The sequence below is a fragment of the Panthera tigris genome, chromosome D1 (genome assembly GCF_018350195.1).
Source record: "Panthera tigris isolate Pti1 chromosome D1, P.tigris_Pti1_mat1.1, whole genome shotgun sequence".
Taxonomy (NCBI): domain Eukaryota; kingdom Metazoa; phylum Chordata; class Mammalia; order Carnivora; family Felidae; genus Panthera; species Panthera tigris.
In genome coordinates, this window is record NC_056669.1 from 15585379 (window position 1) to 15613202 (window position 27824).

General features: G+C 56.7%; 1 protein-coding gene across 1 annotated transcript; it reads right to left on the bottom strand.

The window, feature by feature from the left end:
- On the bottom strand, positions 1-26977 carry TMPRSS13 (transmembrane serine protease 13). Its single transcript, XM_007080402.3, has 13 exons — positions 26849-26977; positions 16727-16922; positions 15597-15701; positions 12952-13074; positions 11921-12050; positions 9814-9906; positions 8759-8802; positions 7305-7467; positions 6300-6472; positions 3278-3376; positions 1167-1309; positions 874-1026; positions 1-187 (listed from the first exon to the last, which is right to left on the bottom strand). Exons 1-13 carry the CDS (start codon positions 26867-26869, stop codon positions 161-163), a joined length of 1470 nt encoding a protein of 489 aa, XP_007080464.2. The 5' UTR covers positions 26870-26977; the 3' UTR covers positions 1-160.
- Between the last annotated feature and the right edge of the window lie 847 nt (positions 26978-27824).

Sequence of the window (27824 nt, forward strand, 5' to 3'; positions counted from 1 at the left end):
ACACACACACACGTGCACATTCACAGAGGCAGTAGACAGCGGAGGTGGGAGTGACGCAGGTGCCTCGGAACCTTTGGCCCAGATGACACTGCAAATGGCCCAGTCACTTTGGCCAGAGTCTTTACGCAGCCAGGGCTGTGAGGTGGGACAGGACAGCTGCTTAGGATTTCCGGAAGCGCACCTCACTCTGAGGAAGAGAACAAGGGAGAACAGGGTGAGGGTGGGCCAGGAATACAGAGGCCGAAGGTGGGGGTCCAGAGCCTAAAATCCAGTCCAGCTGTCACGGGCACTGTTCCTCGGAGACAAGCAGCAACGAGGAACCATGGAAGCAGAGAGACCGACCGGACTGGATTTCCAGAGCGGCCACCCAAGCTCTCTGTTCTGCCCTTGCTCTGGCAGAGGAAGGAGAGGGGAGCACGGAGCTCCTGCTTTACAGCCAAGACAGGAGGCTCAGGGAAGGTAGGGGCTGAGCGGGGGCAGCAGAGGAGGAGGTAAATCTCCCTCCTCCCCCATCTCCATGAGACTAACTTCCTGCCAAGGAGGGAGGCCGCCTGCACACGCCCCTCCAACGGGCTGTGTGAACTCACACCCCGGCCATCCCGGGGAGAGGACGGTGCTCCCGGGGCCGGCACCCAGCCTGGGCCCACCCCTTTTCAACCCCTCAGAGGAAAGAATCTGAGGGACAGAAACACGGGCAGCTGGGGTCGGCCTACCATTCGACTGCTGTCCCGTCCCAGTCTTCTGAACACCCCAAGCACAAGGGGGTGAGGGGAACTCTGCCGAGCCCCTGGGGAAAGCCCGGGCCCTCTTGCAGGCACCCCACCTTTGGGAGCTCCCAGCCTGCCCCGCGCAGCGCCCCCTGTAGGCTCTCACCTCCATCTTGCTGTAGATCCAGGGGAGGACTTCTGTCACTTTGGTATACACACCGGGCTTGTTCCTCTGGCCACAGCCTGTGCCCCAGCTAGTGACTCCTGCCAGGTACCAACGACTGTTCTGCTCACAGACCAGGGGCCCCCCGCTGTCTCCCTACAGGGGGTGGGGGGGGGCGGGCAGGAGGGAGCACACATTATCAGCAGGGGAGGGGAGGCGGTCCTTGGGCAAGCGACAGTGGGCACCAGATTCTCACTCCAAACCCAACACCCCAGCCTTCTCCCAGGCAGCCTCACCTGGCAGGAGTCTCTGCCTCCCCGAAGGTCCCCAGCACACATCATCCTTGGGGTAAGGTAACTGTCATAGACCAAGAAGTCATTGCATTTCTTAAAGTCAATGAGGTTGACCTGCACCTCCCGGAGGAAGGGGGATGTCTTCTCTTCAGTGAAGTAGAGTCGAGGAAAGAGAAGATGGGAAGGAGTGAGACTTCCGGCAGCTTACCGGCCTTCTAGCCGCTCACCCCCCGACCCGGACTCCCAGCTTCCTGGAAGCGGAGGGCACCATTCCCACGGCTGGCCCCCCAGCACGTACGGACGCACACACACTCCCACACACGTAACAGAGACATACACGTACGTACACGTTCAAACTCAGCCCACGAGGCTGCCTGCACGCTGCACAGCGCCTTTCTGTACTCAAAGCACCATCAGATCCACCATTTCATTTGGTTTTCAGGAACTAGGTGCCCGGAAGAGGCGCAATGAATCCGTTTAGTTGGAGAAACTCGTGGCCGAAGTTGCAGCATGCCCACGGTCACACGGCTGGTCAGTTCTGGGGCCGAGATCAGGACCGGGCTGCTCCCGGGCCGGTCACCGCTCCATCACACTGAGCAAGGGACCAGCGGCTCTGCCCCCGGCAGCTAGCCAGAGTCTAACAGTGAGGCCAGCCAGGCGCTCTCGGGCCAAACGTAACCGATCTTTCGGAGCCGACATCAGACGAGGCCACTCCGTCCGTGATGGCGGGGAAGCCACCTTACTCTTGTTTGAGCATAAACGAAACTAAGGGAGGTTACTGCGCAAACCACCAAAATACCAAATATCCCCTCTCCCAGCCAGTAGGAGTGGCTACCGCTTATTCACCCATCAGAGCTTTCGACTCAGTTTATTCTTAACTCCTAGAGGACACTATTAAGATACCCAATCGTGGAATTACTCCTGCTTCCTGAAAGCATCCAGTCTGGACAAATGCTCCGTTTCTCTGAACCTGCATCCCCAAACCACCCAGGTCCTATGATAAGTCCTGTCTAGCACTCTGTTAGTAAGACTTTCACGGTTCTCCATGGTACATGTCCCCCCTCAGTGCAATAAGCAAGGAACCCAAGGTGTTCACAACTACGGAGGGTTTCCCGGTGGGCTTGGCTGGAGGGCACTGTCGCACCAACCGCTTTGACATATACTTGGGGATATACACCCCCACCTTGGGTTGGTTTACAGGCTTTTACTTTGGAACGCTCTGCGCAAAGCTGTTTAGGGGGACGCAGGCACCTGGTGTGGTCTGCAGCGATGCAAGGATCTGAGCCACGAAGCCTACGTGGTCTGAACACAGGCTGCACAGTGTTGTCAGTCCTGGAAATAGTCTTTCTTTTCTCGTAAGGTATGTGAACGAAGCATTGGTGCCTCCTCACCGGGAGGTGGCACCTAAGAGTTCGGAGGAAATAAATGTCCAGGCCCTTATGTACGGACCTGTGTATAAACACGTCTTGTGTCTACGTACAGGATAGCTTTCTGAACTTCCGTAGCTGTATGAAAAAGTAGCTGAGATTCGTTAAGCCTGTGTCAACAGCTGGGATTTTTTTCACTCGTACATTTGGGACTTCTCCTTTTGGTTGACTAACGCTGCCGGTGCCAAGACGACCTTTTTCTCTTTTTTTTCACTTTTAAAAAGAAATTCAGAATCATTTCAGTTGAACGGGGGCTTTTTCCATGGAAGAGTTCATCCAATGGATACAAAAGTAACAACTGAGGGGCCGCGAGCAAGCCGCGCTGTGTGAGGCAGGAGAACCGTGTTCTGCCTCAGTTCTGTCTGTTGGAAACTACCGGGGTGACCGTGGGCAAGTGACTTAGCCCCGGAGGTCTTCGGTTTCCTCATTTGTAAGATGGGGAGATTGGGTCGAGGGTGGACTTCGCGAGATTAAAAGTTTCTGTTACGGGCTACCAGAGAGTCCGCCTTGTGTGGGAGTGAGGTGAACACGCAGACATCCACACCCAGGCCCATGAATCCATAATGCCCAAACCCTCATCTAGATAGGCCCTCCTCTATATACCCCAACACATCACCTCCACTCACTCCATACAGATGCACACACACACACACACACACACACACCCCAGCATCTCTGTCCCCTCACCATCTGTCTCCTTGGTCTTGCCAAAGCCTGTGATCCAGCAGGTCTCATTGAGGCTGAAGGTCTGTCCATGCATAGGGAGGCAGGCAGGGTGGACATGAGCTGCAAGGAGACCTCGAGACATCAGTGCGGGGACAAGGCCGAAGATTTTGGTTGGGATGGCAGCTCCAAGGGACGGGAGTCCCAGTGTCCTAGGACCCTCCTCCTTGCCCCCAGACTGGTTCTGAATCTTCTGGGCCCTTGAACTGACCAGGCAAGAAACTCAGTCCCTTCATCTTGACCCTCCAGCCTTCAGGGTACTCCCAGAGTCCCTCAAGCATTCTGATTTCAGTGGGTGCCCTGTGGACAGAAGCATAGGCCTTGGAAGCTCCCCTGTGCCAAGCCGATCCTGGGTGGCCACACATCTCTCCCTTCTTAGAGCGGCTTTCCTGGCTGAGCCTCCTCCGTGCCCGTCCATCAGAGCAAAGAGCAGCCACAGGCTAAGTTGCAGGCATTCTCCCCATGGCATCTCAGTGATGTGTCCAGCCTGGTCTGGGGAGAGCACCCACTGGGTGGTCAGGGCCTGAGGCACTCCCTCCAGGTCAGACAACCTCTCCAGGCGGGAAGAGCACAGCCCTAGAGGCACAGACCGCAAAACCACTGCTCACTCGCTCCCGTGCTCAGAAACATCTAGAAGGTGTTGTTGGAGATCACTTCACAAGCTCTCTCTGAGGACTGGCATCCTTAGGTAGACCAGGGCATGGACCACCACACCCCAATTTGCAAGAGGAAATTCTCAGTTGATAGAATGTTTGCAGTGTCCTCAATTGTTTGTTACCCTCACTGCAGCCTCCTGCATCTGGAACAGTGCCCAACATGTGCAACGTGCTCAACAAACAGAGCAAGGAAGAAAGGAAGGACAGACACGGAGGAAGGGAGGGCGGGAGTGAGAATCAATGCTAGATTCTTCCATAAAGCGGGCTTTAAGTTTTGGTGTCTAACACGTTCGTCTGCTGGAGAGTAAACAAACAAAAAATAAATGAGGGTTAAAAAAAAGGCGGGGGGGGGGGGGTGCGCCTGGGTGGCTCAGTCGGTTAAGCGTCCGACTTTGGCTCAGGTCGTGATCTCGCGGTTGGTGCGTTCGAGCCCCGTGTCAGGCTCAGTGCTGACAGCTCAGTGCGGACAGACTCAACTTTGGATTCTGTGTCCCCCTCTCTCTCTGCTCCTCCCCCGCTCATGCTCTGTCCCTCTCTCTCTCTCAAAAATAAATAAACATTAAAAAAAATTTAATAAAAAAAAATAAATGAGGGAATGGCATCAATTAACCAAAAAAAGCAAAACCTAATTTCTTAAAATATGCTCATTTTTAAGATGTAGGGTCTTAAAAACATGTCACACTGTTATACATCCCGCTCGTTTTTATGGGGGGATCACACGTATCAGTGAGTTTTCGTAAGTTTTCACCGATAGTACCGTGACTTCAAGGCGCTAGGCCTGTCGAAGGAGTTGGAGAAAATGCCTGATTTCTAAACCCAAACTCAGGGCACATGGTCTGACCAGAGGACTACATAAATCTAAGCTGTGCTTCTCAGACTACACGTGTGCTTCCTGCCCAGGGGCCTATCGGAGTCCGGAGAGGGGCCTGCCACGGTCTGAAAAGCACGTGCGATATCGTAATACCTTTCGTTTGGTTTCACAAATTACTTAATTTGATTTGGAATTCCAAATAACATTTAAGGGGGGTTGGGGCGGTTGGAGATCTGGAAGCTTAGCCAAATGGAGTCTGGGTTCGGCAAGGTCGGAAAGGCCCATCCTGGTCCTGCAGACCTGACTGCCCCCCTTTTGGGTGGGCGTGAGGGGCAGGGCAGGGTGGGGGCAGAGGAATGCCCCCTCACCTCGCAGTCCCAGGCTCCCCAAACAAGGCTGGAGGACAGGAAGAGGGCAGGGAGGGTTTGCCCGCTGGGTGGCTGGGTGGCTGGGTGGTGTGGCTCTGGACCGGCCCCACCCAACTGAGCTCTGCTGTGGTTTCCTCCTCCTCACCCCACTCTGATGACCCAGTGTCTGAGTCATGACCGATACCACCTCTGTAATTAATGTGCCAAGAAAGACCAGCTCACGGGCTCAGAGCACCAGAAAGGCAGGACTAACCAGAGAGCCCTCGGAGGCTTCTGGAGAGCCTGATGCACTCAGCTATCCTTCAAGGAAGCCCCATCTGTGCCACCGTGGCTCCCCCAGCCGTCCTCATCATCACGTCATCGGCCTCTGGGGACTGTCTGTGTGGGTCACCCATTGTTCGATTTGAATAGAATTGAATTGCAACTGTGCAGCCTGTTACCTAGCAGCAGACACACAGTAAGTACTTGGTAAGTTTGCACAGGAGAGAGTGAATTAATGAATGAAGCCTCCTTTGATCTCCTGACAACTCCGAGCACGTCCTTCCTCTAGTCAACCCCGTGGCAATCCACTTTTGGAATGTGTTCTCCACGGCCGTCATAGCAATCGGCCAGCGGAGAGCCCAGGGCAAACGGCATTGCTAGGGAGGGGGACCCTCCTGGATCCAGTTCCGGAGCGGCCACTTACTACTTCATTGCCTTGGGTAATCTTCTCTCTGGAAAGTTCCATCTCCTCAAAGGTAAACCGAAGCTAGCAAGAGTACCTGCTCTACAGGACTGGCTGTGAAGGGTTTAGTGTTACCGCAGATGTAAAACGCCTACCACGGTGCCCGGCCCCTAGTAAGTGCTCAATAAATACGCATGAAACAATTCAATCTATGTACTTGGACTGAGACCAGTATCCAAGCCATGTCCCTGTCACCAGCTTGCGGTGCGAGATGTGTCATTTGGGACAACCTTATTTCTAGCCTCTGGGCCTCAGTTTCCTCAATGGTAAAAGTAGAGGTGTTGCAATAAATGACCCCTAAGAGACTTTGACCGCCACCGTGCTGAGGCTCGGGAACCCCAAGAGGGGTGCACGGAGGCCACAAGGCTGGGCCCTGAGGGTCGCCTGGAGGAGCCGGGGTGGGTGTGACCGGTGTCGAGCCACTCACCAGACAGGGTCAGGGGCTTGGAGAGCCGCATGAGGGCAATGTCATAGTCGTCCTCCTCATCCGTGTAGTTGCCATTGATGATGATCTGGGAGATGGAGGCCGCCGCAGGCAGCTGGAGCAGGTTGCTGGTACCCGCGTAGACCTTCCAGCCCTCCAGGATCTTCTCCCGGGTCCTGCAGGAGCCACAAGAGACCGTGGTCTGGTGGAGCCCAGTGGCAGCACCTGCTACACCCAGGGAGCCGCGGCCGTGGCTGCAGCTTACAGGCAGGAGGATGGACGAAATGACCTCTAAGGGGAGCCGTCTATCCCAGCCCAGGGCTCCAAACAATCCCCTGCCTCCACAAGCCCCTCGTGAACCGGCCACTCTGCACCTCCCAGTAATAAAGAGAGGGCACGGGCACAAGCTGTGAGCATCTACCCCCACCGTCTCCTCGTCATGCCACCAAGTTTCCTACAAGGTGGACAGGCCACACCTCGGCAACAAATGGATCTGCCAGAGACTCACTCGCGACTGGGGAAGCCAGTGCCCGCCCCCCCCCCCCAACGCCCTTTCCTGCTCACCGGCTCAACGGGACAAGCCTGGCTGGTGACGGTCAGAAGCTGACTGTTCCACCCTCCCTACAATCCCCATCCCTCACTTCCCGGATCCGCGTTCCCGATTCCTCGGGCTCCCCTCCTGTAAGTTCCTGCTGCAGGAAGCAGAGGCCTCTTCAGGGGCAGGTTCCCAAGCCCTTGTGTAGGCCCGCCTCACCCTCCCTGGGGGTCATCAAGGTTCTTTTCTCATTCTGGGCCGAGCTCGGAACCAGAAGCCCCAACTCACACTCCCCAGGACGAAATCGCAACCACAAACCACGGCCCCGGCCGCACCAGTGGCGCCTGCCCTCGGGGGCCGGGGTCACAGCCCAAGCCCTCCTCTGCGGACCGACAAGTGAGTCTGCCATCGGGCCCTCCTGGGGATCCCCAACCCGGGAGGCACGGCGTCACCGCCCCCCCTCGGGTACTTACACAAAGAAGCAGTGAGCGGCGGTGAGCACCCACTGGGCGTCGATCAGCGTGCCCCCGCAGATGTGCGTGGTGCCATACTGCAGACTCACTTGCCAAGGCCACTTGCTCTCTGGGGCCAGCGCCCCTCCCACGATCCGCCCGGTCATGGCCCTCAGTCCACAGTCTGGGGACAGGCAGAAGAGACAAACCGTGACCTCTGCTGTCCTCAGAGCCGCCACCGTGCTCCCTGGATCCAGGGCGGGCTCGGGCAGCCTCATCCTGAGGGCACCCACCCGCCCACGGACACTGCTTTGCTCACTTCATCTGATGTGGCTCGGCTGCTTCCTGCCAAAGCAGAGCAGTAGGTCAGACTTCTGGGATCACCCAGCACGAAGTTGCATCCTAGGCAGGTTCCTCTTTCCTGCCACTCACTCCTTCTCTCCTTGGCAAAGGCTTACTAAGTGCCTGAAGCTTTGGGCACCGTGCCAAGCATCGAGGTGGTGACGGTGAACCCCAAGGCTGCTATCAGGAGGTCGGGGAAGCAGACCAAGTCTGACATGACCCTGAATTGATGGGCATGGTGACAGGGACCTCTATCATTTGCAGACAAAGGAGAAATGAACTTTCCCTGCTGTGCGGGTGGGTCTGTGCCCACATGGCTCCCCAGTGGGTCATTCAGGGCTACTGGGGACCCTGTATGGATCCCAAGGGAACATTTCCAGAAGGAGTGAATCGTGCCCCCAAAATTGTGGACAAGGAGGGCAGTCCCCAAGTGTGTTCAGACACGTGTCCTTTTTTCTTCGAAAGGGGACAGAGTGAAGGACCAGCAGCGATCGGAGGGGGTGGGCACTCCGTCTGTAGTCCCCGTGGCTGCCTGCCCAGGGGAGCATCCCTACCTGGTCATTACAGAGAACACAGCACTTGTGGGCTGATTCATGGCTTGGGGTTTGGGGTCAGACCCGAGGTTGGATACTGACTCCCCACCTACCAGCGGTCTGCATTAAGCACGGCAAACATTTCGGCCTCTTACCAGTGAGCGGACAGTAATGGCATCTGCCCCGTGAGAATCCCACGCAATCGTGTTTATCAAGAGCCCGGTGCCTTATGGCACAGAAGGTACTCAGTAAATGTTGGCCCCAGATCTAGTTCCGCGTCTACTGATATGGGAGCTTTAAGCTGGTCCAGACTGGCTCTCCCAGTCCTTCCCACCACCCAGAATCCATGAGATTTGAATGGCTTCCCTTGTAGGAACAAGGTTGCTGAGCTGGGCAGAGTCAGGACAAGGGCAAATGCTACCCTGAGACTGTCCCAGTGCCCTACGGGGCCCCCAGCCCTGAAGCAGTCCTGCTAGTTAAGACCATCTTCCTGGCTTGGACCCCCAGGGCTGACCATCGCCCCCAGAGAGGTCCCACCCCTCTGCTCCCTGACTCCCACCCCACACAGGCCACAGTCCAGGAGGAAGAGCATCTTCTTACGGGAACACTGGAGAGAGACATACTGCTGGGAAGGGCATTCAGACCTGCAGGAAGAGACGCAGAAGATGTGAAAAGGGCACATTAAACACCTCCTCCAGGAAGCCTTCCCTGGTTGACTCTAAGTTCCTATCCCGTCTCCTTTGCATCAGATAGAGATTCTGATGTCCCTCGCAGAGAGACAGACCCTTCTAGTGCTTTCTCCAGGAATGGGGATGGCTCAGCGCAAACCATCCCCACTCTTGTCCCCACCCCTGTAGATGGCACACATTTGCATAGATCCGTGTCCTCTGAACTCATGACTTCATTGTCCCAGCATCTTTCCACAGCTGAACAGGTGGCCTGACCCTCCTCTGACAGTTCCTCAATGCTCTGCCGGCCCCGTAGCTCGCAAAACACCTACACAAAGCAGGCATCCAGGGTACGGCTGATCCACTTCCCTTCCTTTCCCCCCCCCCTCCCCTACCCTCCCCATCCCTTTTGCTCTGGAAGTCTTGTTTCTTCTTTCCCCTCCCCAGGGTAAACACTGCTAGCTGCTGGAGCCTCCCCTTGAGTGGGGGGTGGGGTTGCGACAAGGGCAGAGCCACAGTGCAGAGATGACAGAGGGCAAGGCCCAGGAGGGGGCCAGTGCTTGGCAGTGGAGCCTCCCTGTCCCTGACCACAGGCACCTGGCGCTCCTGCTCCTGCTCCCTACCCTGCACCTGCTCACCCCAGTGACGTTTCTCCCCCGCCCCCCACTCCAAGCCCCCTCCCTGCAGCAGCTTCCAGCTCAAACACCTGGCCGCCTGGTGGCCCCAGGGTTCACTCGCGGTCTCCGGCAACCGGATAAACTCTGTGCCACCCCTGACCTTGAGGTGCTCTCGGCACCGAGCTTCAATCAGAACTTTCAAGTCAGGAGACAGGTGGCAAATGAGGACTGTTTCTGGGATGCTCCTGACATTCGCGATGGGTTCCCGGAGGCTGGGTCCCAGAAAGGCCAAAGGAGAGGGGGTCCCCGACTCAAAGCGCTCCGCCGTTTCCCTGCGCACAGGCAGGCAGCCTGGCCTGCCCCACCGCACCTGTAGAGGCTTTCCTGGAGGGTAGAGTTGTATTTGGAGATTGAGAGGCTGCTGGTGAGATCCCTGTGGGCCACCTCGGTTGTCCGGTAAGCACTGTAAGGGAGGGGACGGAAAGAAGAATGAGCCCCCCTTGAGACAGACCGCACCCTTCCCGGTCCCCAGGCATGTGTTAGAGTCCTGCTGGGAGAGGCCAGAGGCGGTTAAGACCCAAAACGCTCAGACCCGTCCCACGTAGTCCACCACTGTCCCCACTAGCCCTGTGTGCCAGCCCAGTGGTTTTCAAAGTGTGGTCCCATCCCGGACAGCAGCATCAGCACCGCCTGGGAACTTGTTAGAAATGCAAATTCCTGGGTCCTCTGAACCCTAGACCTACTGAACCAGGAACTCTGGCCCCGTGTTTTTAACAGGCTCTCCGGGTGATTTGGGTGCACACGCAAGTTCGAGAAACAATGACCCGGCCCTTCTCTAGCCAAACTGTGATCCACGGGCCAGCGGCAGCCATACCCCGGACCTGCTGGGCCAGACTCTGCCTTTTAAAGATCCCCACGTTATGGGTTTGTACCTTAAAGTCTGAGAACCTTGTAGTCGCTTACCAGACCTCAGACCACAGTGTCTATAGGCATCACCTCGGGGCATTTATGAAGCAGGTTCTAAACCCCAATCCACAGATTCTGATTTTGGGGTGCATTTTAACAAGCACCCCAGGCGATTCGGATGCGGGGAATGCATGGATCACTATCGGTGTGGCACTTCTGCGCACTTCTAGAACACGATACCCCTTGTACGAGAGTGGGCCTTTGTGCGTGCCATTCCTCTCCCTGGGGGTTCCTCCGTTCCCTGCTGTCTGCCAGGTGCACCCTCTCCTTTGCCCTTATCATTACACATCACATTGTATCATGGTTATTCGTTCGAGCCTCTCTTGCCCACACCATACCGGAGACTCTCTAAGGGCAGGGATCTTGTCTGGGGGCCACAAGGTCTCTGGCCCATATTAAATCTCAATTACATTCTTTGAATAAACGCCACTATCTACTGAAGCCCCAGGGAGGCTCAGATTTGCATAAGGCCTCACAACTCCATGATGAAAGATGTGTATTATCTTCCAGCCGGATCCCTTGGGTCCCTCTCTGATGATCAGAACTCTGAGGCTGAAGTGAGGGCAGAGAACAGGTTCTAAGCCCCAGCCTCCGAGCCCCGCTTCTCAAGGTGCTTCTTCTACAGAGAGTCCTCAGCGACATCCTAAACCCCTCTCCCCACGGCCTCACACACCTTGGTGAACCCCCCCAAAGCGCAGACCAGCAGGGAGGACGGAGCTGGCTATGTGGCCTGCAAATAAGGGAAGGATGGGGGACCCCTTCAAGCAGGAAGGCTGTCCTAACCCTACTCCCCGCCCCACCCACTAGCATCAGCTTTGGTTGGAAATCTTGAGAGCCGAAGATTCTAAGACTTTACCTGGCCACACCTGCCCGTCCCCTTCCCCCTTTGATGCGTTCCAGCTCAAGCCACAACGGCTGTAGCTCAGAGCCCCAGCCCCTCATTCCCAGCCGTGAGGAGAGGACAAGACAGGCCCCAAAGCCCATCCCCCTCACAGGGCCACCGCGACCATTAAATGCGATCACTGGACACAAGGCCACTTCGATGCAGAGAACCGGGCGGGAGTGACCTCCTCCTGCAGATCTACAAATGATTGCTTTGGCCTCGTGGGAACAACTTACCCCCAGGCTTGGGCTCCCGAGGCCACTGTCTCTGCCTAACTCAAGAGTGTCCTGAGCTGGTGCTCTCATCCCGGGTCCTCGAGGATCTTTTTTATCTTCTTTTTTTAATGTTTATTTATTTATTTATTTAGAGAGAGAGCAGGTACAAGCTAGTGGGGGAGGGGCAGAGCAAGGGACAGAATCCCAAGCAGGCCCCGCGCTGTCAGCACAGGGCCCCACACGGGGCTCGAACTCACAAACCGCGAGATCAGGACCCGAGCCAAAATCAAGAACAGGACGCTTGGCGGACTGAGCCACCCAGGTGCCCTTTCAAGGTGCCCACGATGAGCCTGAGAGGCCCCTGCAAAGAGCCCGAGGCATCCCCGAAGCTGGGACCCTGGGGAGAGGTTTACCTCATGAAACCCAGCTGCTGGCACGTCTTCTCTGAGTAGGAGTCGTTCCAGCTGTCACTGCAGATGGGAAGCCACTGATGGGAGGATCCAGAGTAGACTTTAAGCAGAGACTTGTTCCAATCGAACCGCACTGCCAGGCAAGAAAAGGGCAGAGCGGGCTTTCAGCACCCAGGAAGCTCCAAAGTCTTGAGGAATGTCCTGAGTGAGGCTCTGAGATGCTCCTGTCCTAAGGCTCCTCGCTGGGGCCTGGGGAACGTCCGGGAGCCAGATCCGGGAGGTAATGATCACTGGCCAGGGCTCAGAAGCCCCAGACACTCAGTAGAGGCAGAGCCAAGGCAGGGGCTGGGGCAGGGCAGACAGCCCTCCATGCCACAGGACCCAGGGGACCTCTGCTGGGAAAACGGGGTGAGCAATGCCAGGAGGCAGCACCCCAAGAGGGCAGTGACATGCCCGAACGAGAGAGTGACAAGGGGAATAGGGTCTGTGATCCCACTGCGTGTTCAGTCACAGAGAGACGTGCTTATGGGCAACGATACGCGTAAACACACAGGCGATACACACCCACAGACACCTGCATCCGGGCTATACATATACAACGCACCGAAAAAGCACTGAGGATCAGGGCTCAAAGAGACCTTTGTGCTCATCGAGGCCAGCTGTTACAAACTGACTTTATGAAACCACAGGGGGTGCCAAGTCAGGGGTCACCTGCTGGGCAAAGAGCAGGGGCATGTGGACCCCACACCTGCCTCCGGCCAGAGCAGCTCCATTTTGTCTGCTACTCGGGAGTAGGCAGATTCTGAGAACTACTAATCTCGTCCATTTCACAAATTAAGAAACTGAAGCCCAGAGAAGGTAAGTGACTTGCCCAAGTCACACAGCACCCCAAGCCAGGTTTCAGACCCAAGGCGACCGTGACCAGAGCCCAGGTCCTCCGGCTCTCTGTCCACTGCCCCCTATTCAAGCTGATGGGCGGTTTGCAGTGTGCACTCACACCCTCTCACACACGCACCCGTGCCCAGCGTCCTTACCACAGCCCAGCTCATCACTTCTCAGCTTACAGTCCACGACCCCATCACAGCGCACGGCATGTATGGGGCAGCTCTCCACTGGCTCCTTGTACTTGATTCCTGTGTGGCCCCGCCAGAAGTAGACTGGAAAACAGTGAAGCAGACAGCCGGGTCACTGCCAGCCCCCGGGAGACCAGACGCTAAGCAGCCCCAGGCCCTGGGGGTTCTGAGACACCGACCTGCAATCCCTCTTGGACTCTGGGGCTCTCTTCCCCCATCTGTATGGAGAGAAAGGCTGCTCAGGAATGCTCCAGAATGCTCTGGAAAGCTCCTGCAAGCAGGGTAGCACCAGGCAGACTCAAGCAGCCACCAGAGAGAGAGAGAGAGAGACAGAGAGAAAGAGGGAGGGACAAAGAGAGAGACAGAGAGGAGAGGGAGGTGTGGAGGCAGGTACTGCTTTGGAAGCTCCCATGCCCTACATGGGCCAGAGCGGTGACCAGAGAAAGCCCTCCTCCAGCATCCCAGAGCCCCCCTCTCAGAGCCCCTCTGACATCCCTTCATCTCTGCTCTGTGGGTCATGGCAGAGACATTTCTGTCTCCACAGTCCCCACACGCAAGCAGTAGCCATCCTCTCTTCTCCAAGGCCATTCCTTAGTCCCAGAAACTCCTGGATTTTCTTCCTTCTCTTTCTCCCCTAAACAAGGGATGTCTCCTTTGCTCAGTTCTTGCCCCATTACTTGTCTTTATGCCTGTAAATGTCTTTCCATTCAAAGAAAAATTCTAGGTGGCTGATTCCCAAATGCACAAGCTTCACAAACCATGTGTGAAAGTCAGCCTCGTGACTCCCTCTGTCTCAAACACCAACCTCTTCTCAAACTGGGAGTCCCATCCCTCCTGCCTGGAGACAGCCTCCCTCGAGTGCCCAAGAAACCCGAGGTCTAACTCCTCACCCTGCCCCTCGTCTTCAATCTCCTCCTCAGCCTGACCCCCTGCTTCCCCCACTGACCCTACCACCCAAGGTGAAGGTCACCCTTGTGTGTCTGCTCCTTCCAGGCCCCGGCACCAATGCCACCTAATGTTTTGGACTTGCCCTTCCTCTCTGTGCCCTGGTCTTCCCCCTCCCACGCCCTGGGCACTGAGGCTCCCGGGAACCCGGGTCAGTCCCCCTCTGAATGGAGGGGCCACCTTGACAGTCAGGGGACTTCAAGAAACGTTGTGAAACCACACCATGACTATAAGCCTATCCGGGGGGGTGCCCTTGGATGCCATCTCATCCCCTCAGGGGTCATTCCCCTCTCAGAGGATGGCCGGGGGGGTTCCGCGGAGCACTGCCCTGTGCGGGAGGGGCAGCAAGTCCTGGCTGGAGGTTCACATGGACACCATGTGGCAGGCACCGGGCTGAGACCTTTATGTGCGTCGTGACGGTGACGCCACCACCTTGTCAGGCATGTGGGGACACTGAGGCTTGAAGTTAATCCATTTGCTGTGGTCGCCCAGCTGGTAAGGGGCAGAGCCCGGATGTTATGGTGGGCGGGGGGACGGGGCATGCCCTTAACCAACACACTAGCTCTCCCTGCGTCACCTCTTTCCTGGAGCAGCCTGGCCAGCCCGTGTCTCCGTGCGGCGGTCCAGCCGGCTCCTCACCACATGTGCTGCCTCTTTAACAGAAGCCTAACCCCCCGCCTGGCATTTCAAGCTCTCTACAGTGGGGCGCAGCCATACCCAGACGGCCCCCACGGCCCCAAATAGTATTTTTCCCTCTCTGGCTAAGTGGGTCCCTTCCCTCTCCCCACGCCGACCTTGCCCACCTGCCCCCTGTGTTTCCTGCAGCTGCTCATCCCGCTCAGATCCCCTGTCAACATGCCCTCCCGTCTTCCAGGCCGTCACCTGACCCTTCGTGAGCTGGCCTCTACCGTCCCAGCCCACGCAGCTGTCACCTGTTCCTGACGGTCACATGTGACCTTAATTTTCCAGCTATGTCCCTCAGAAGACTGTGATCGCCCTGAGGACAGTGTGGCCTGATGTGTGCTCCCTCCTAAGGTCCCACGCTGTGCTGGGCCCACGGTGGGCTCCCCAGCAGAGAGCCCCAGACCCTGTCCTGGGTATCTTTTCTAAAGTACATGTGTGGGGTATTTTGGGGGGGGTGGGGAGGTTAAGGAAACCTAAGCCCCTGAGCACTTTATCTCATTGTCTGAAAATGCCTGACTTTCTCTACTCTGTTTTTTGGGGTTTTTTTTTTTTTTTTTTTTAGTTTTTAAAAAAATAATGAGCACTTTTAGATTTCGTGCCCTCATCTCATTTATTCCCCAGAACCCAGTGAAGTCTTTATGAGCGCGGACAGGGCACAGAGTAAGTCACACGAACTGAATGAATTTAATCCCATCCGAAGATGCAGAAGCTGAGCTCAGAGTGGTTCACTCTCCCGGGCAAGATGCCCAGGAAGTAGCACAGACGAAGCCCGGGCCCGGTTCCCCTTCACCCCGTGTCCTCAAAGGGGCCTGCAGGCCCTGTGGTCCAAGGCCATTTGCAGGAGTGTCTCCGGGGGGCACGGTAGCCAGCGAGTGTGCGTTCCCCACTCAGGACTCCCTGCGCCGCACCCCCATCCGGGGACCCCACTCCAGCCTGCCATGGCCAGAGCCCGCCCCTGCTCCCTCCGTGAAACTCACAGAGGATGATGAGCGACACCACGAGGGCGATGAGGAGGAGGATACATCCGATGAGTGGCAGCCGCTTCTGGCCCTCCTGCCAGGTGAACTTGGGCAAGCTGACACCTAGGGACAGGGCAGGAGCAGGGGAGGGTAAGGCTGTTGAGAGGGGTCCGGTGGAGTGGAGGAGGGAGAAGGAAGCAGGCTGGCCTGGGAGGGCCCCGTTAGGACCCCTGCACTCCAGAATGTGACCCCACCTCACCTGGTACCTGCAGCTCCCTTTCACTGAGCACCTACTACGGGCCAGCCAGGCATTCGCAAGCGTTCTCTCATGTAATTCTCAAGGCACCCGTGTGAGCTGCGCGTTACCAGGCTCATTTTAGAGGCGGGGAAACTGGGTCTCACAAAAAGGTAAAGAACTTGCTCAAGGTTACTTGGCTAGTGAATGGCAGAGCAGGGATTCAAATGAAGTGTGTCTGATTCCAGAGGCCACGACCCGAGGGTCCCTCACCAGCCCTTGAGGAGGGCAAGACTGTGAAAGGGACCCCAAATATGGACAATTCTCCGGGCCAGTCTGTATTGTGGTGGTGGGGACAGGCCGAAGTCTAGGATAGGAGGAGGGCAGCGTAAGGATGGGCAGGAACACTGTTCTGTTAGGGGCAGAGCCAGCCCCAAGGCCCATCTGGCCGCTGTGACTTCCATCCAGCACCTGAACCACAGAAGCCAGTTTGGAGAGTTGGGGTGTGAGAGCGCCTATCTGGTCAGAATCTCTCCCTTTCCTCCTCTACCACAGATGGACCCGTGATCAGGACCCTATTCTAGGGCAGACCCTGGCCTCCCGGCAGACCCACGGGGCAGCCTGAGGAAAGAACCCCAGTCTCTAACCGGGCTCTCTAACCCCAGCTCTCCAAATCTGTCCTCTGACCCAGGCTGCCCGGCCCCCAAAGTGACAGCTGCTTCGTTGGACCTGGTTTCTTCTCCCCTACCCCGCTGGCCACAATTTTCCACGGTCTCGGGCTTGCATGGGATGGCTCCTTTCGGCCCCTACCTCCCCGGGCCGCCCCCCCTGCCCACGTCTGACTGTTCCCCCCTCCTCCCCACCCATCGACTCCTTCCCTGTGCCCTTGCCTTCCCCGCAGCGTCCCCCTTACCTGGGCTCTCCCTGGTGGCCGGGGCCGACCTGGCAGGAGATGCCCGGATGGGCACGGCCTCCACTGGTGTTGCTCTAACAAGGTACACTCTCGTCGGAGAGGAGGCCGTGGAGGCTGACCTGGCGGACAATGACCTGCCGGATGCTGACCTGGAAGGGGATGCCCGGGCTGGAGACGTCCGTGCGGGGGAAGCATTCTGGAAACAGAATGAAGGGCATCCCTCAGGCTACTCCCCTGAGAACCCACCCAGCTGTCAGCCCTGCTAAGCCAGCAGATAAATGCCCCAGGCCAAGTGGCCAGGGGTTGAGCAACTCCCCCCTCCCCCACCACCGCCCCCTGGCAGGGAAGCATCTGAGAAGAGTGTCTCAGGATAGAGTGCAAGTTCAAAAAGCCTACTCTCCCCAGCTCCCTACACCCCTCTCCCATCACGGGAATCTACGGAGCGGGCAGAGGGCCGTGGGCCATCCGCTTGGGGCTTGGGGGCCCTTGCTTTGGCTACCTGGGTATAGGGACCCTCGCTCTGAGAGTCGCTCAGGGAGGTGTGGTCCCCGGTGGGGGAAGTAATCACTCTTTCGGCCCCTCTTCACTTCTCTCACCCCACACCCTGCCCCTGTCTTTCGTGGGCCCCAGATTGAGAAAACCACGTTCTTACTACGAGCTGTCATCGAAGAGTGTGGAAAGCACTCACTCAAGGAAAAACCCTGGCCTGCCTTGTAGCCCACCATTCTCAGTGACCCCAGAATTCGCTTTCACTCACGCACCTGCACCCACACGCACTCGCGTGGGCGCACATGTACCGATTCGCCGGCGCGTCAGGGAGACGGGAGAGGCAAAGCCAGAAGAAGGTAGGGGCTGGGGTAGGAGTGCGTCCCTCTCGCACAAGATCCTCAACCCTACGCAGCGGCTGCTGGAGTCGTCTGCTCTAACGGACGGGGACAGAGGACTTCCCGTGCTCTCAGAGCTTTAGATGCATTCACTCACTTCACCCTCACAACAGCCCCGTCACCCCCACCTTGCACAAGGGAAACAGAAGCAGAGAGACTGAGCAATGCGATCATGCCGTCATAGCTGGCGAGCGGCGGGGCCAGAGGGGGAGTCCAGAAAGTCCGGCTCGGCGGCCAACCCGACCACGAGGCTTTGCTGCCTCTCTGAGGAGGGACGAGGGTGACAGCGCAGCAGCTGGTCTTAGGAGGCCATCCGTGAATGTGGGGCCTGTTCCTTCCTGGAAAGCGGAGCCTCTGGGGTGCTCCAAATCTAAGAGGGAGCGGGTGGGCAGTCCTGCAGGGCCCCCGGTCCCTGTCACCTCCCTCAGGCTCCTTGTACCATCTCTACCTCTTAAGCCCCCTCCGGAAGTCCCCAGGGGCAGCAGGGGGAGCTGGGAATTGACCTGCCGCAGGGACCGCACCTGCCCCTCGTCCCAAGTTCTGCTGAGCACTGACTGGTCTGCTCAGGAAGGCAGCCCAGGAGAAGGAGTGGCAGGGGGCGGCAGGGGGGGGGGGGCACAGTCGGCAGGGCTGTGTGGAGGGGACAGGCTTGGGACCGCTGGGACCTGTTCGCCACCCTCACCTGCCACCATGCTTAACATTTGTCATTAGTAAGCAAACCAGTTAAGAAAAAGTCCTCCTCGTTAGCACATCGGCCCAAGGCAACACCATCATCTCTACCCCGCGGGGGCTTCTTATTTTCCTTTTTTAAAACTCCCTTTTCTAAGAGTCAGTCAGAGGTCATTGGTTTGGTCACTTCCTCATTGTTCTCGAGGCTGCGCGATGAATTCAAAAAGGAATCTCCAGTCCCTGACCACACTCAGGCTTCCCGGGCTTCCCACAGGCAGGGACCAGGAGCCATTATCCCAGGGAGTTACTGGGGTTAATTAATGGATGTGGGTAAATACACATGGACCCAGGTGGCCCTGCCAGCTGAGCAGGGACACACTTGTACGTGTTCGGGGACCCGAAGATGGGCTGCAGCCGACACCGCTGAACCAGAGCTCGGATTCAGACACTAGACTTCCATAAAATGAAGACAGGTGAGCCCCTAGATGCTCCAAGGGGAACAGGACTTGGGGTGGGGGAGGGGGCAAGGAGAGGCGCTGAGGGTGTGTTGAAAATACAGCATGCGTCAGCTGACAGCCGATGGCTTCGGAGGCAGGCAGACCGGGTCTCGATCCTGCAGCCAGCAGCGTGACTTCGGGCAAGCCACTGAACCTTTCTTTTTCTTAGTCTGTAGGATAGGACTAATGATGCTGAGGATTCAGTGAGATAAAATATAGAAAATGTCTTGCCTGTATCTGGCACATGGCGGCTGGGCAGGAAATGACCATTTCTCTCTGCCTTCGCCTTGGCCCACACAGCACCCACCTGGATGAACGTCAACAGCCACGAGGCATGACCAAAGGGCCGAAAGGTGGCGGGAGCTCATCTTAGGGAGATAAAGGCCAGACGAAGGCCCTCCTAAGACCCAGACTGTTTAGAGCCCCGTGCCTCCCACCAGTGGTGGCCTAAGCCTTAGCACCTGCCCGGGATCCTGGCACTGGGCAGCTCAACTGGCCTGCCAGGCTTCCTTCCCTGCTGTGCTCACACAATAAGCCTTCCCTACCCTTGGGGGCCAATTTCCATTACGTGAGACAATAAAATAATTAGGTCACCATGCAAAGCACTTTACAATTTACAAAAAGCTTCCTTGTCTGTGAGCTCGTGAGGTCCTCACTCCGTCCCGTCCCGGTCCCCGAGAGTTTGGTGTTTTTAGAAGCCCATTTGACAGATAAGGAAACCAACGCCCAGGGCTCAGACTGGCCAGAATCACACAGTCGGGATTCTGCCCCAAGCCTGCCTGTGTCTGAGCTCCCCTGCCTTCTCGAGTCGGTAGCAAGAGCCCCGGCACAGTCTTCTCCCTGCACCTGCATACAGGGCGCTCATTCTGCATTTGTGACATGGCCTGAGAGCTGGGCCCTTGCGGGGCTGGGAGCACCAATGGGGAGCCTGGAAGTGGGGCTGGTGGTTCCACAGGGATCTCAGTCTTGTGGAACTTCTTTCTGGCAGGAATCACGGGTGGGTGCTGCACTCGCCAGGACCTGGTGGAGCCAGGGGACAGGAGAGACAGTCTGCCAGTCATCAAGCACTCCCCACGCCAGCAAGTGACTCTGGGCCAGTGACTTAACCTCTTTGTACCTCAGATTCCGTATTTGTAAGGTGAGCCAATGACCCTGCTTCACAGCGTTGTTTGTTATAGACGCCATATGGAAAGTAAGGACTTGGGGACCATCAGCTGTGACAGTGGGTGTCTGTTTGTTGAAGACGACGGACTTGAAATAGAAAAATGTGTGCTCAAATATGACTGCATCCATTCCCGAACGGGCTGCCTTGGGCAACTAAGTGAATACTTCAGTCTATCTCCACACGGGTAAGATGGGACCGATCTCGCCTCCTTCCCCCAGATCACCGCAGGATACACATGAAAGAACCTGGTCTGTAAATGTGTGGCACGCCACAACAAATGTGGCAGCCTGTTAGGAACTTAACTGGATCCCATCTCAACCTCATCAAAGCTCTTTACAGCTGTTAGTGTGAGCCCCACTTAACAGATCTTGAAACCGCGGTCCGGAGAGGTTAAGAAGATGCCCAAACTCCCATCTCAGGTAAGTGACAGGGCTGGGGTCCCGGCCAGACCTACTAAGAGCAGGTAGAGTCTGGACCCACGGTATCACGAGTGTCCCCAGTGACTTCCTTCCCTTCCTTGAGGCTTACGGTGTGCAAAAAGCTTCCACACTCATTATTTCATGTGATTCTCACAGGGCCTTGCTAGCAAACCGGGCAGGAACCACGATCCCCAGTTTATACATGAGGAAACTGGGTGCAGGGGACTAGAGAGCATGCCCAAAGCCGCTGAACTGATTGGTGGGCTTGCAGGGACTTATCATAAGCCTCTGATTCTCATTCAAGAGTTCAGGTTGTCCCCACCTGAGCAGGACCCCGGGGCCCTGGTCCTGGTACCACATCACCATGGCAGGAACAAAGGGGGTCACAGCAGGTGGAGGCCCAGAGGGGGATGATGGGAAGGCTAGGGGGAGGGAATGAGACCAGAGGGGTAGCTGGTGGGGGGGGGGGGGCAGGCACAGCGGGAAGCCTGGAGCAGCCAGAAAGGCAACGGGGGGGGGGGGGGGGGGGGGGGGCCTTCCTGAGCCTTGCCCAACCTTCTCCCCAATGTTCCACCTGCATGGTAGGTCCCAGTGTGCCCACGCACGGCCTTGGTGCACAGGAAGCAGCCAGAAGAGCCCCTGAGCAGGCAAGCGAGGGTCTAGGCAGGAGACTCCCATGGGTCCCTCTTCTCGGAGTCCAGAGAGAGCTGGGGCATGTAAAATAGGACTAATCTTGGGCTCGGTACCCAAGGGGGTGAGTAGTCCCCGGCCAGACTCTAAAGCCGCTGACTTTGAGCCTCAGCTCAGCACAAAGTCTGCCCAGGGCTGGGGAGTAGGCATGTGGGGATTGACAGAGCAATATCCAAGAAAGAGCTGGGGGTCCTGGGAGTCCTGGCCTCCGTAGAGCAAGCCCTCTGGCGCCAGAGCCTGGGGGAGGCACGTACAGAGTCTCGGGCCCCGAAGACCAGGGCGAGAGAAGAGGCCCGAGCCCCGGCCCCACAGGAGAGCTCCCATGTGGGGAACGTGAACCCCAGCAGGGACAGCAGGGTGGACAGACAGCCCAAGACCCAAGGAAAGCAGCCTCCACAGGGAGGCTGTCCGCTCTACCTCCCTGACTCCGAACCTCAACCCGGACCATCACAGGAGGCTGGGAAGAGGTCTCCAGGGGCCACTGGAATAGAAGATTCCACCGCCATCCTTCTTTACCCATTTCACGGCCTGCCGCCCCACCCTGCTGGAAGTTCTTCCTGCTGTCTAACCTGCGACAGCAGCAACTCATTTCCTTTCCTCAATTCCTGGAGAGCAACTGCTGGCATCCAGCCTCCCTCCTGGTGGCCTGGCCTCACCCTCAGAGCAGATGCCTGGAGTAGGTGGGGGAGAAGGAGAGAGGAGGCTTCTTGCCCAAAGTCCCAAGATACAAGGGGCTGAGCTGGGACCAGAACCGGCCCAATCCTGGCCTTTGCCAGTGAGCAGAAGACCCAGAATGGAACGCAGATGGCCGACTCCAGGCTCTCCCCAGCCCGCACGGAGGGCAGATGGACAGGGCACAGCCAGAGTGTGGCTGACTCTGGACCGTTTCCCTGGCCGAGCACTGCCAGCCACTCTTCCCTGGCCCTGCCTCTCTCTGCCCTCCTCCCCCTAGGGTGCTCTCTGAGGTGAGCCCCTGGGGTAATACAGTCGTGAGCCCTCACTGTATCACAGACCAGGCCTATACCCCAGGCTGTCGCCGCCACCACCTGCCTGGGCCTCTGCAGTCCCCAGGGGTCCCTACTCACAAGAGACCCCTGGGGGTGTCCTGGGGCATGAGGTGGCCTGGCCTGAAGGCCAGTGGAGCAGGGATCCACGGGAAGGCAGCGAGCAACAGGCCAGGGAGAGGGCTGAGAAGAGCAGTCCCCAGCTCTGGGGTTCTTTCCAAGCACTTTCCTGAACAGAAGTCAATAAGAATTATTATTCCCATTTTACAGTCAAGGAAGTAGAAGCCTGAAACATTTGTGTGCTCTCCCCAGAGTCACTTAGGTACCTCTTACAGCAGAATAGGGACTAAAACCCAAGGCCCCTTGCACCTGGCCTGCGGCCCTCTATTCCACAGCTTCCAGGGGCAGATTCCCCACCCCAGGTATGGTTTCTGGTGGCAGTCTCTGTCCCGTGGGCCCTGACCTGGTGGGGGATGGCAGTGAGTGAACAAGAGCCCGAGCGGTCCCGCCTTTGATCTCTCTGGGTCTCCTGCAGGCCCAGCCGGCAATGCCAGGGAGAAGAGCCTAGGAAAGGGTTCCCTCGAGACCCGAAGAATGTCCACCTGGGCGGCAGGCAGCAATGATGACATGACTTCGTGACCCAAGGCCAGGCCCGTCAGGGCCCGTTCAAGTCCAGCCCAAGCTGGTGGGGCCTCCCTCCTCTGCCCTGGCCCATCCCTTCATACAGCCTGCATCACCTCACTTGAGAAGGTGATGAAGGCCCAGAAAGGCAATGGGATTCGTCTAAGGTTATACAGCCAGTCAGGGGTGGTGCCGGGACCCGAACCCTAACCTTCTGGCTCCCGTTCTTCGGCTGCTGCACATCAATGTGCTTTCCCACCGCCCCTTACCAGGCTCCGATGGGGAAGGACTCCTCACCAGACTGAGGCCCCTATGGGAGCTTCTCTCTCGCAGTGAGTATCAAGCATGTTCAGAGTGGGAGGCATAGGCAGGCCCCAGCCTGGGCTAGGCAGGGAGAGATGCCCCCAGTCCCTACGGGAGGCATTAAAAGGTACAAGGAAGCTAAAAGGCCCCCTGGCCTGTTGGGAGGCTGGGGAGCCCCTGGGCCACGGCAGGGGAGGCTGAACCCATTCTACTGTGGACTGGACTGGACTGAACTGGTCTCCAAGGAACCGGTCTGAACTGGGACGGAATGGATCATGCTTCTTCCCCATCCTTACTGCTCAACCCTGGCTTCGTTGTTCCTCCAGGTACACGGGGCTCCGTCCCACTGCCCCCTCTCCCTGAACCCGGAGAAATCCCACAAATACAGGCTCCCCTCAGAGCACAGGCAGATTCGCCAGCCCCTCCTTCCAAACTGGGGAACCCCTGGCATCACACTGGGCTCCAGACTAAGAAGCCGAGTGGAGGCGTCCCTTGTCCCAGGCCTGGAAGACCCAGGGGAGGCTTGCTCTGCTCCCGTATCCACATGACCTGAAGGACAGCGGCATCCCTCTCGGAGTCTCAGCTCCCGATCTAGCAAATGAAGGGAGCAGACGATCAGCTGTTTTCAAGCAGTGTTCCCGGAGCATTAGAGGTTCCGTGGAAATGTCTCAGGGACCATTGTAGCAGGGAAAGGGCTTGGGGTCCTTCACCCCACTTCAAAGAGAGGAGATCCACTTTGCAGTTTGTACAATGGGCCCCACATACGATTTCATTTGAACCAAAGAGGCTGCGGCTACAAAGAACTTGAAAATGACCAGCCTGGGTGAGCATTAAAGTGTCTTCTAATTTACGGTGCCTCATGAAAAAGCCTCGGGGATCCCCGTTAGACCAGAATCAAAACACCTTCTTGTCCATTCATTAGTTTATTCATTCATGCATGTGTTCATTCATCAAAGACTTTAAAGAACATCGGGGGCCCGTTACTGCCAAGCAACTAATATTTGATTGCCCAGGGGCTGGCGGCCTCAGTTTCCCCCCATTTCCCTCCCACGCCAATGCTGGGGTGGTGACACAGTTCGGGGCTGGTACTTAACGGAGGCTCTCCGATGGTCCTATCAGAGGAGGCACACTCCACATGGTCCTGCCAAGGTCCTGCCAAAGCCCCGGGCTCCCTGTGCCGGCTTCCCTCACCCCTCCCTGCAGCACCCTTGCCTGCCTGGCTGGGCACAGTCCACCCCGCTGTTGCTGTACCAAGAGGAAGCTGTTTTGCCAAAACAACACACTTAAGCTAAGTGGCTATTGTTACATCAGTCGGCCTTCCCGCCCAGCACCCCAACCTGCAGCCCCATACACACACTCCCACACATTCTCGTTCACATTTGCCAAGTCACAGGGACAATGCGGGGGCGGGGGGGGGGCAGGTGGGACAGGCCAGGTGAAAGGCTGCTCAGCACCAATGATAACATGGAACACAGAGGTCTCAGGGGAGGGCAGCATGCCTAGAAGGGCAAAGAGCAGGTGCCAAGGGTCCGGGGAAGCCTGCACTATGGGGTTGATGGCACGGTGACCGGAGCCTATTGGCCTTCCGTCTTAGGAGCCTGCCCAGCCCCCTGAGGGGAGGGTACCTCATCCTAGACCTGACCTGGGACCACCAGCCGCTCTCGAGTCCACAGCATCTGTGGTCTTGGACTGATTGGCTGAGAACCTGGTCTATTTGAAGAAGACCCGTCTACATTGTCTTATTGTTTTATCAACGGGTCCATTCGGTTTTCTATAATAAGCATTGCACTTCTGTAAGCATGAAGAACGTGACACTTTTTGGAAAAAAACCACAACACACACTATTGTTCAAGAACAAATGCACATATCCAGGCACCTCCGACCCCATTCTGTATAATTCCAAAGACCGTCACGGAGCCAGAAAGGGGCCAGAGGTGGCGGGGGGGAAGCATTTGTCCAACCCTCTTCTTTGGTAGGTGGAAAACCTGAGGCACGGAGAAGAGATATTTGTACACGTTGTTAGGGGAGTCAGGACTAGCCCCTAGAGGATGATGACACCGAGGAGGAAGCGCCTCCTCTGAAGACAGAGAGGCTGTGAGCCTTCTCTACCTCCTGTCCAAGGTCCCCTTGAAGACCCAACCGACATGCACAGGAACTTCATCAGGCTCACGTCCGTTGGCCATCATCTGCCTCATCACTTTAAGGAGCTGAAGGACAAAAGCCACAATGTCCATCTCCCTGCGGTGAAGCCCTCTGAGAGAAGGCACGGACTTAGCCAACCAGTTTCTCCCAGTCTGCTCCTATTCAACTAACCGATCTGAAATAATCTGCTGCAGATAAGATTGAGAGCCCCCGGGAGCTCCCCCTGCTCCCCACCTCAAGCTCACTATCTTGGAGGTTCTACCCTAAACAAGGGGCTGACTTTAAGCACCTTAAATGAGGGAAGAGTGGTCCAATTCTTTCATTCCAAAGTAAGTGAGGACAGGCTCCCACAATGAACAGGGCACCTAACACACCTCTTAACACCTCTTCCATCGGGAATGAAAAGTCTGTTCTCGCCACTGTGCCCCTCCAGTGACCTTCCATGGTGGTCCCTACCCCTGGAAAGATGAGCGTCATAAGCAGAGGTCACCTCTATGACCCTGCCCGGGGACTGGCCCTACCCTCCTTCAGACAAATCAGCCCTTCTCATCCTCTGTATTTAGGGATCATCAAGGGCAGGCTCCCAGAAAGTCACCAACAAACATGCCCCATGGCTGTAACTGTGGGTTCACCTTCCCCACACCTCAGACAAAACTCCATTCTGCCCTATGCATTGCCCTTACTGCTCACAAGAGGCTCCAGTGACCCGAGACGCCTGGGACCCAGTGACCTTGGTGAGGTGGAGACAGGAACCAAGGAGAACAGTGCAGAGGTCAAAAGGGAAGCACGGGAAAGAAAAGTCAAGAGGGGGCTGGAAGAATGGCGGAAAAGGTGACGGTGAAAGTTGCAGAAACGTATCTTGGGTTCAGAACGGCCCACAAGTCAACTATAAGCCAAAACGTAGGCTGAGCTGATCCTTCTCAAACCCAGAGCTGCCCCATCCTTCCCAGAGTCTCCGATTCTACTACGTCAGCAGAAGAGGACGTTGGTAAAGAACAAAAGAAGGTGGGGAAGAGGAGAAAGCAAGACCTAAGGAGAAATTAGAACACAAGAAGTACGTCCCTCGAGGAAAGAGAGCTGAGGCACAGTGGAACAAAATCTCCGGACGCCTTCACGTGTATATAACTGGCTTTTCCACAGACGACATTCTAGCCGCTCTCTACCACCAACAAGAACAGAAGAAGAGGTAAGGAACCTGAGTTGTAGCAGAAGGAATTATGGTTAGACATAAGGAAGCCCTTTCCAAGCATGGATGTTATGAAGCCTGAAAGTAACCAAAGGATAATGACAAGTCTCCTTGAAGGTCCCAAATACTCATAGAAAGTCACTTTTTCTAGGATGGCTTACGAGTCTAGTGAGGGGGTTGGCCAGGATAACGCCAAAATCCAGTTAAAAGGCCAAGGTTCAGTGATCTCTCAAACCAGCAAAAGTGATGATCTAACAGCATTAATGCCCTGGCCAGGGTGCTCCCAGGACACAGAGCAGGAGCCCAAACTTCAGGCACAGCTCGGTGGTGCTTCCTGAGCAGATCCCAAATCCTGTCCGCTCCTCCCAGGGGCCCCTCCTAGAAACAGGATAAAAGGAGGCCAAAGTAGCTTCAAATGAGGAAAGGCACACTCAATCTGCCCCCAAACCAGAGGCATACAGGTGGCGCCCCACCTACCTCCCAGCCCTGTCCCTGCTTCCTCACCGCCGGGAAGTTCTGGCCCGAGGCCCGGGGACACTCACCTGGCTGCCGTCCCTTTCCATGGTCTCCTGAGGGGTGAGGCTTCCAGACTCAGCTGATGTCCACAGGGAGATCCATGTTGGCCCCTGGCTTCCCCGGCATGTGGGCAAAAGGGGGCTGGAAGGCTGAGGGCCAGCCCCCACCAGATGGGGCGGGGAAGCGGGTTGGGACCTGTGAGGTAATCTCAAGTATAAACAGCACCACAGAACTGGCCAGACCTGTCCCTCTCCCCTCCTCCGAGGCCATCCCAGTTACTCAGTGAATACCAAATACCAAATTCCAGGAGTGTGAAACTGGCTTTACCTCTGAAACTTCCCCCACAGAGTCAGCTATGAGGAAACAAGGGGTTCCAGGATGCTTCTTTCAGAGGGGGATTCTGAGAGAAAAGGTCCAGGCCCTGTGAGGGCTGTCTTAGTCCCGTCAACCTGAGCCCCTAAAACAGATGCTCCCGGGCCCTCTGAGGTGTATGACCCTGTTCCTGTAGGGAACGTCCAAGGCCAGGGACCAGAGCCCCACCCAGGACAGGACAGTGTCAACCTTCACCTCCAAGGACCATGTGTCCAAAACCCCAAATCAAGGCACCCGGTGCGGCAAAATTTTCATTTGCCGAACTTTTTCTCCGTGAAAACTCTTACCAAAGAAGTTAAAATCAAACGGCTTCTAATTATGCACATAATGTATCGCCTCTATTGAACACAATAAAACGTTATGAGACGGCACGTCAAAAGCCAATTAAAATAAAACATAGAAGTATCTGAATGGAAACCGTTCTAAGAAGTAGCGAGCTGACTCACGGTCTCCCAGCTGCGCCCCATGCTGATCTGTCAAAAGAAACAGAAAAAGAGCTGCCTCCAAAGGGGTGCTCAGCACCCCCAAGCCCAGCAGAGCTGCTACTGAGAAGTTTCAGGTGGGCTTTGGGAAGAACTTCCCAAAAGCTGAGCATCTGGGGGCACCAAGGTCCTGGAACTGCAGACTTTT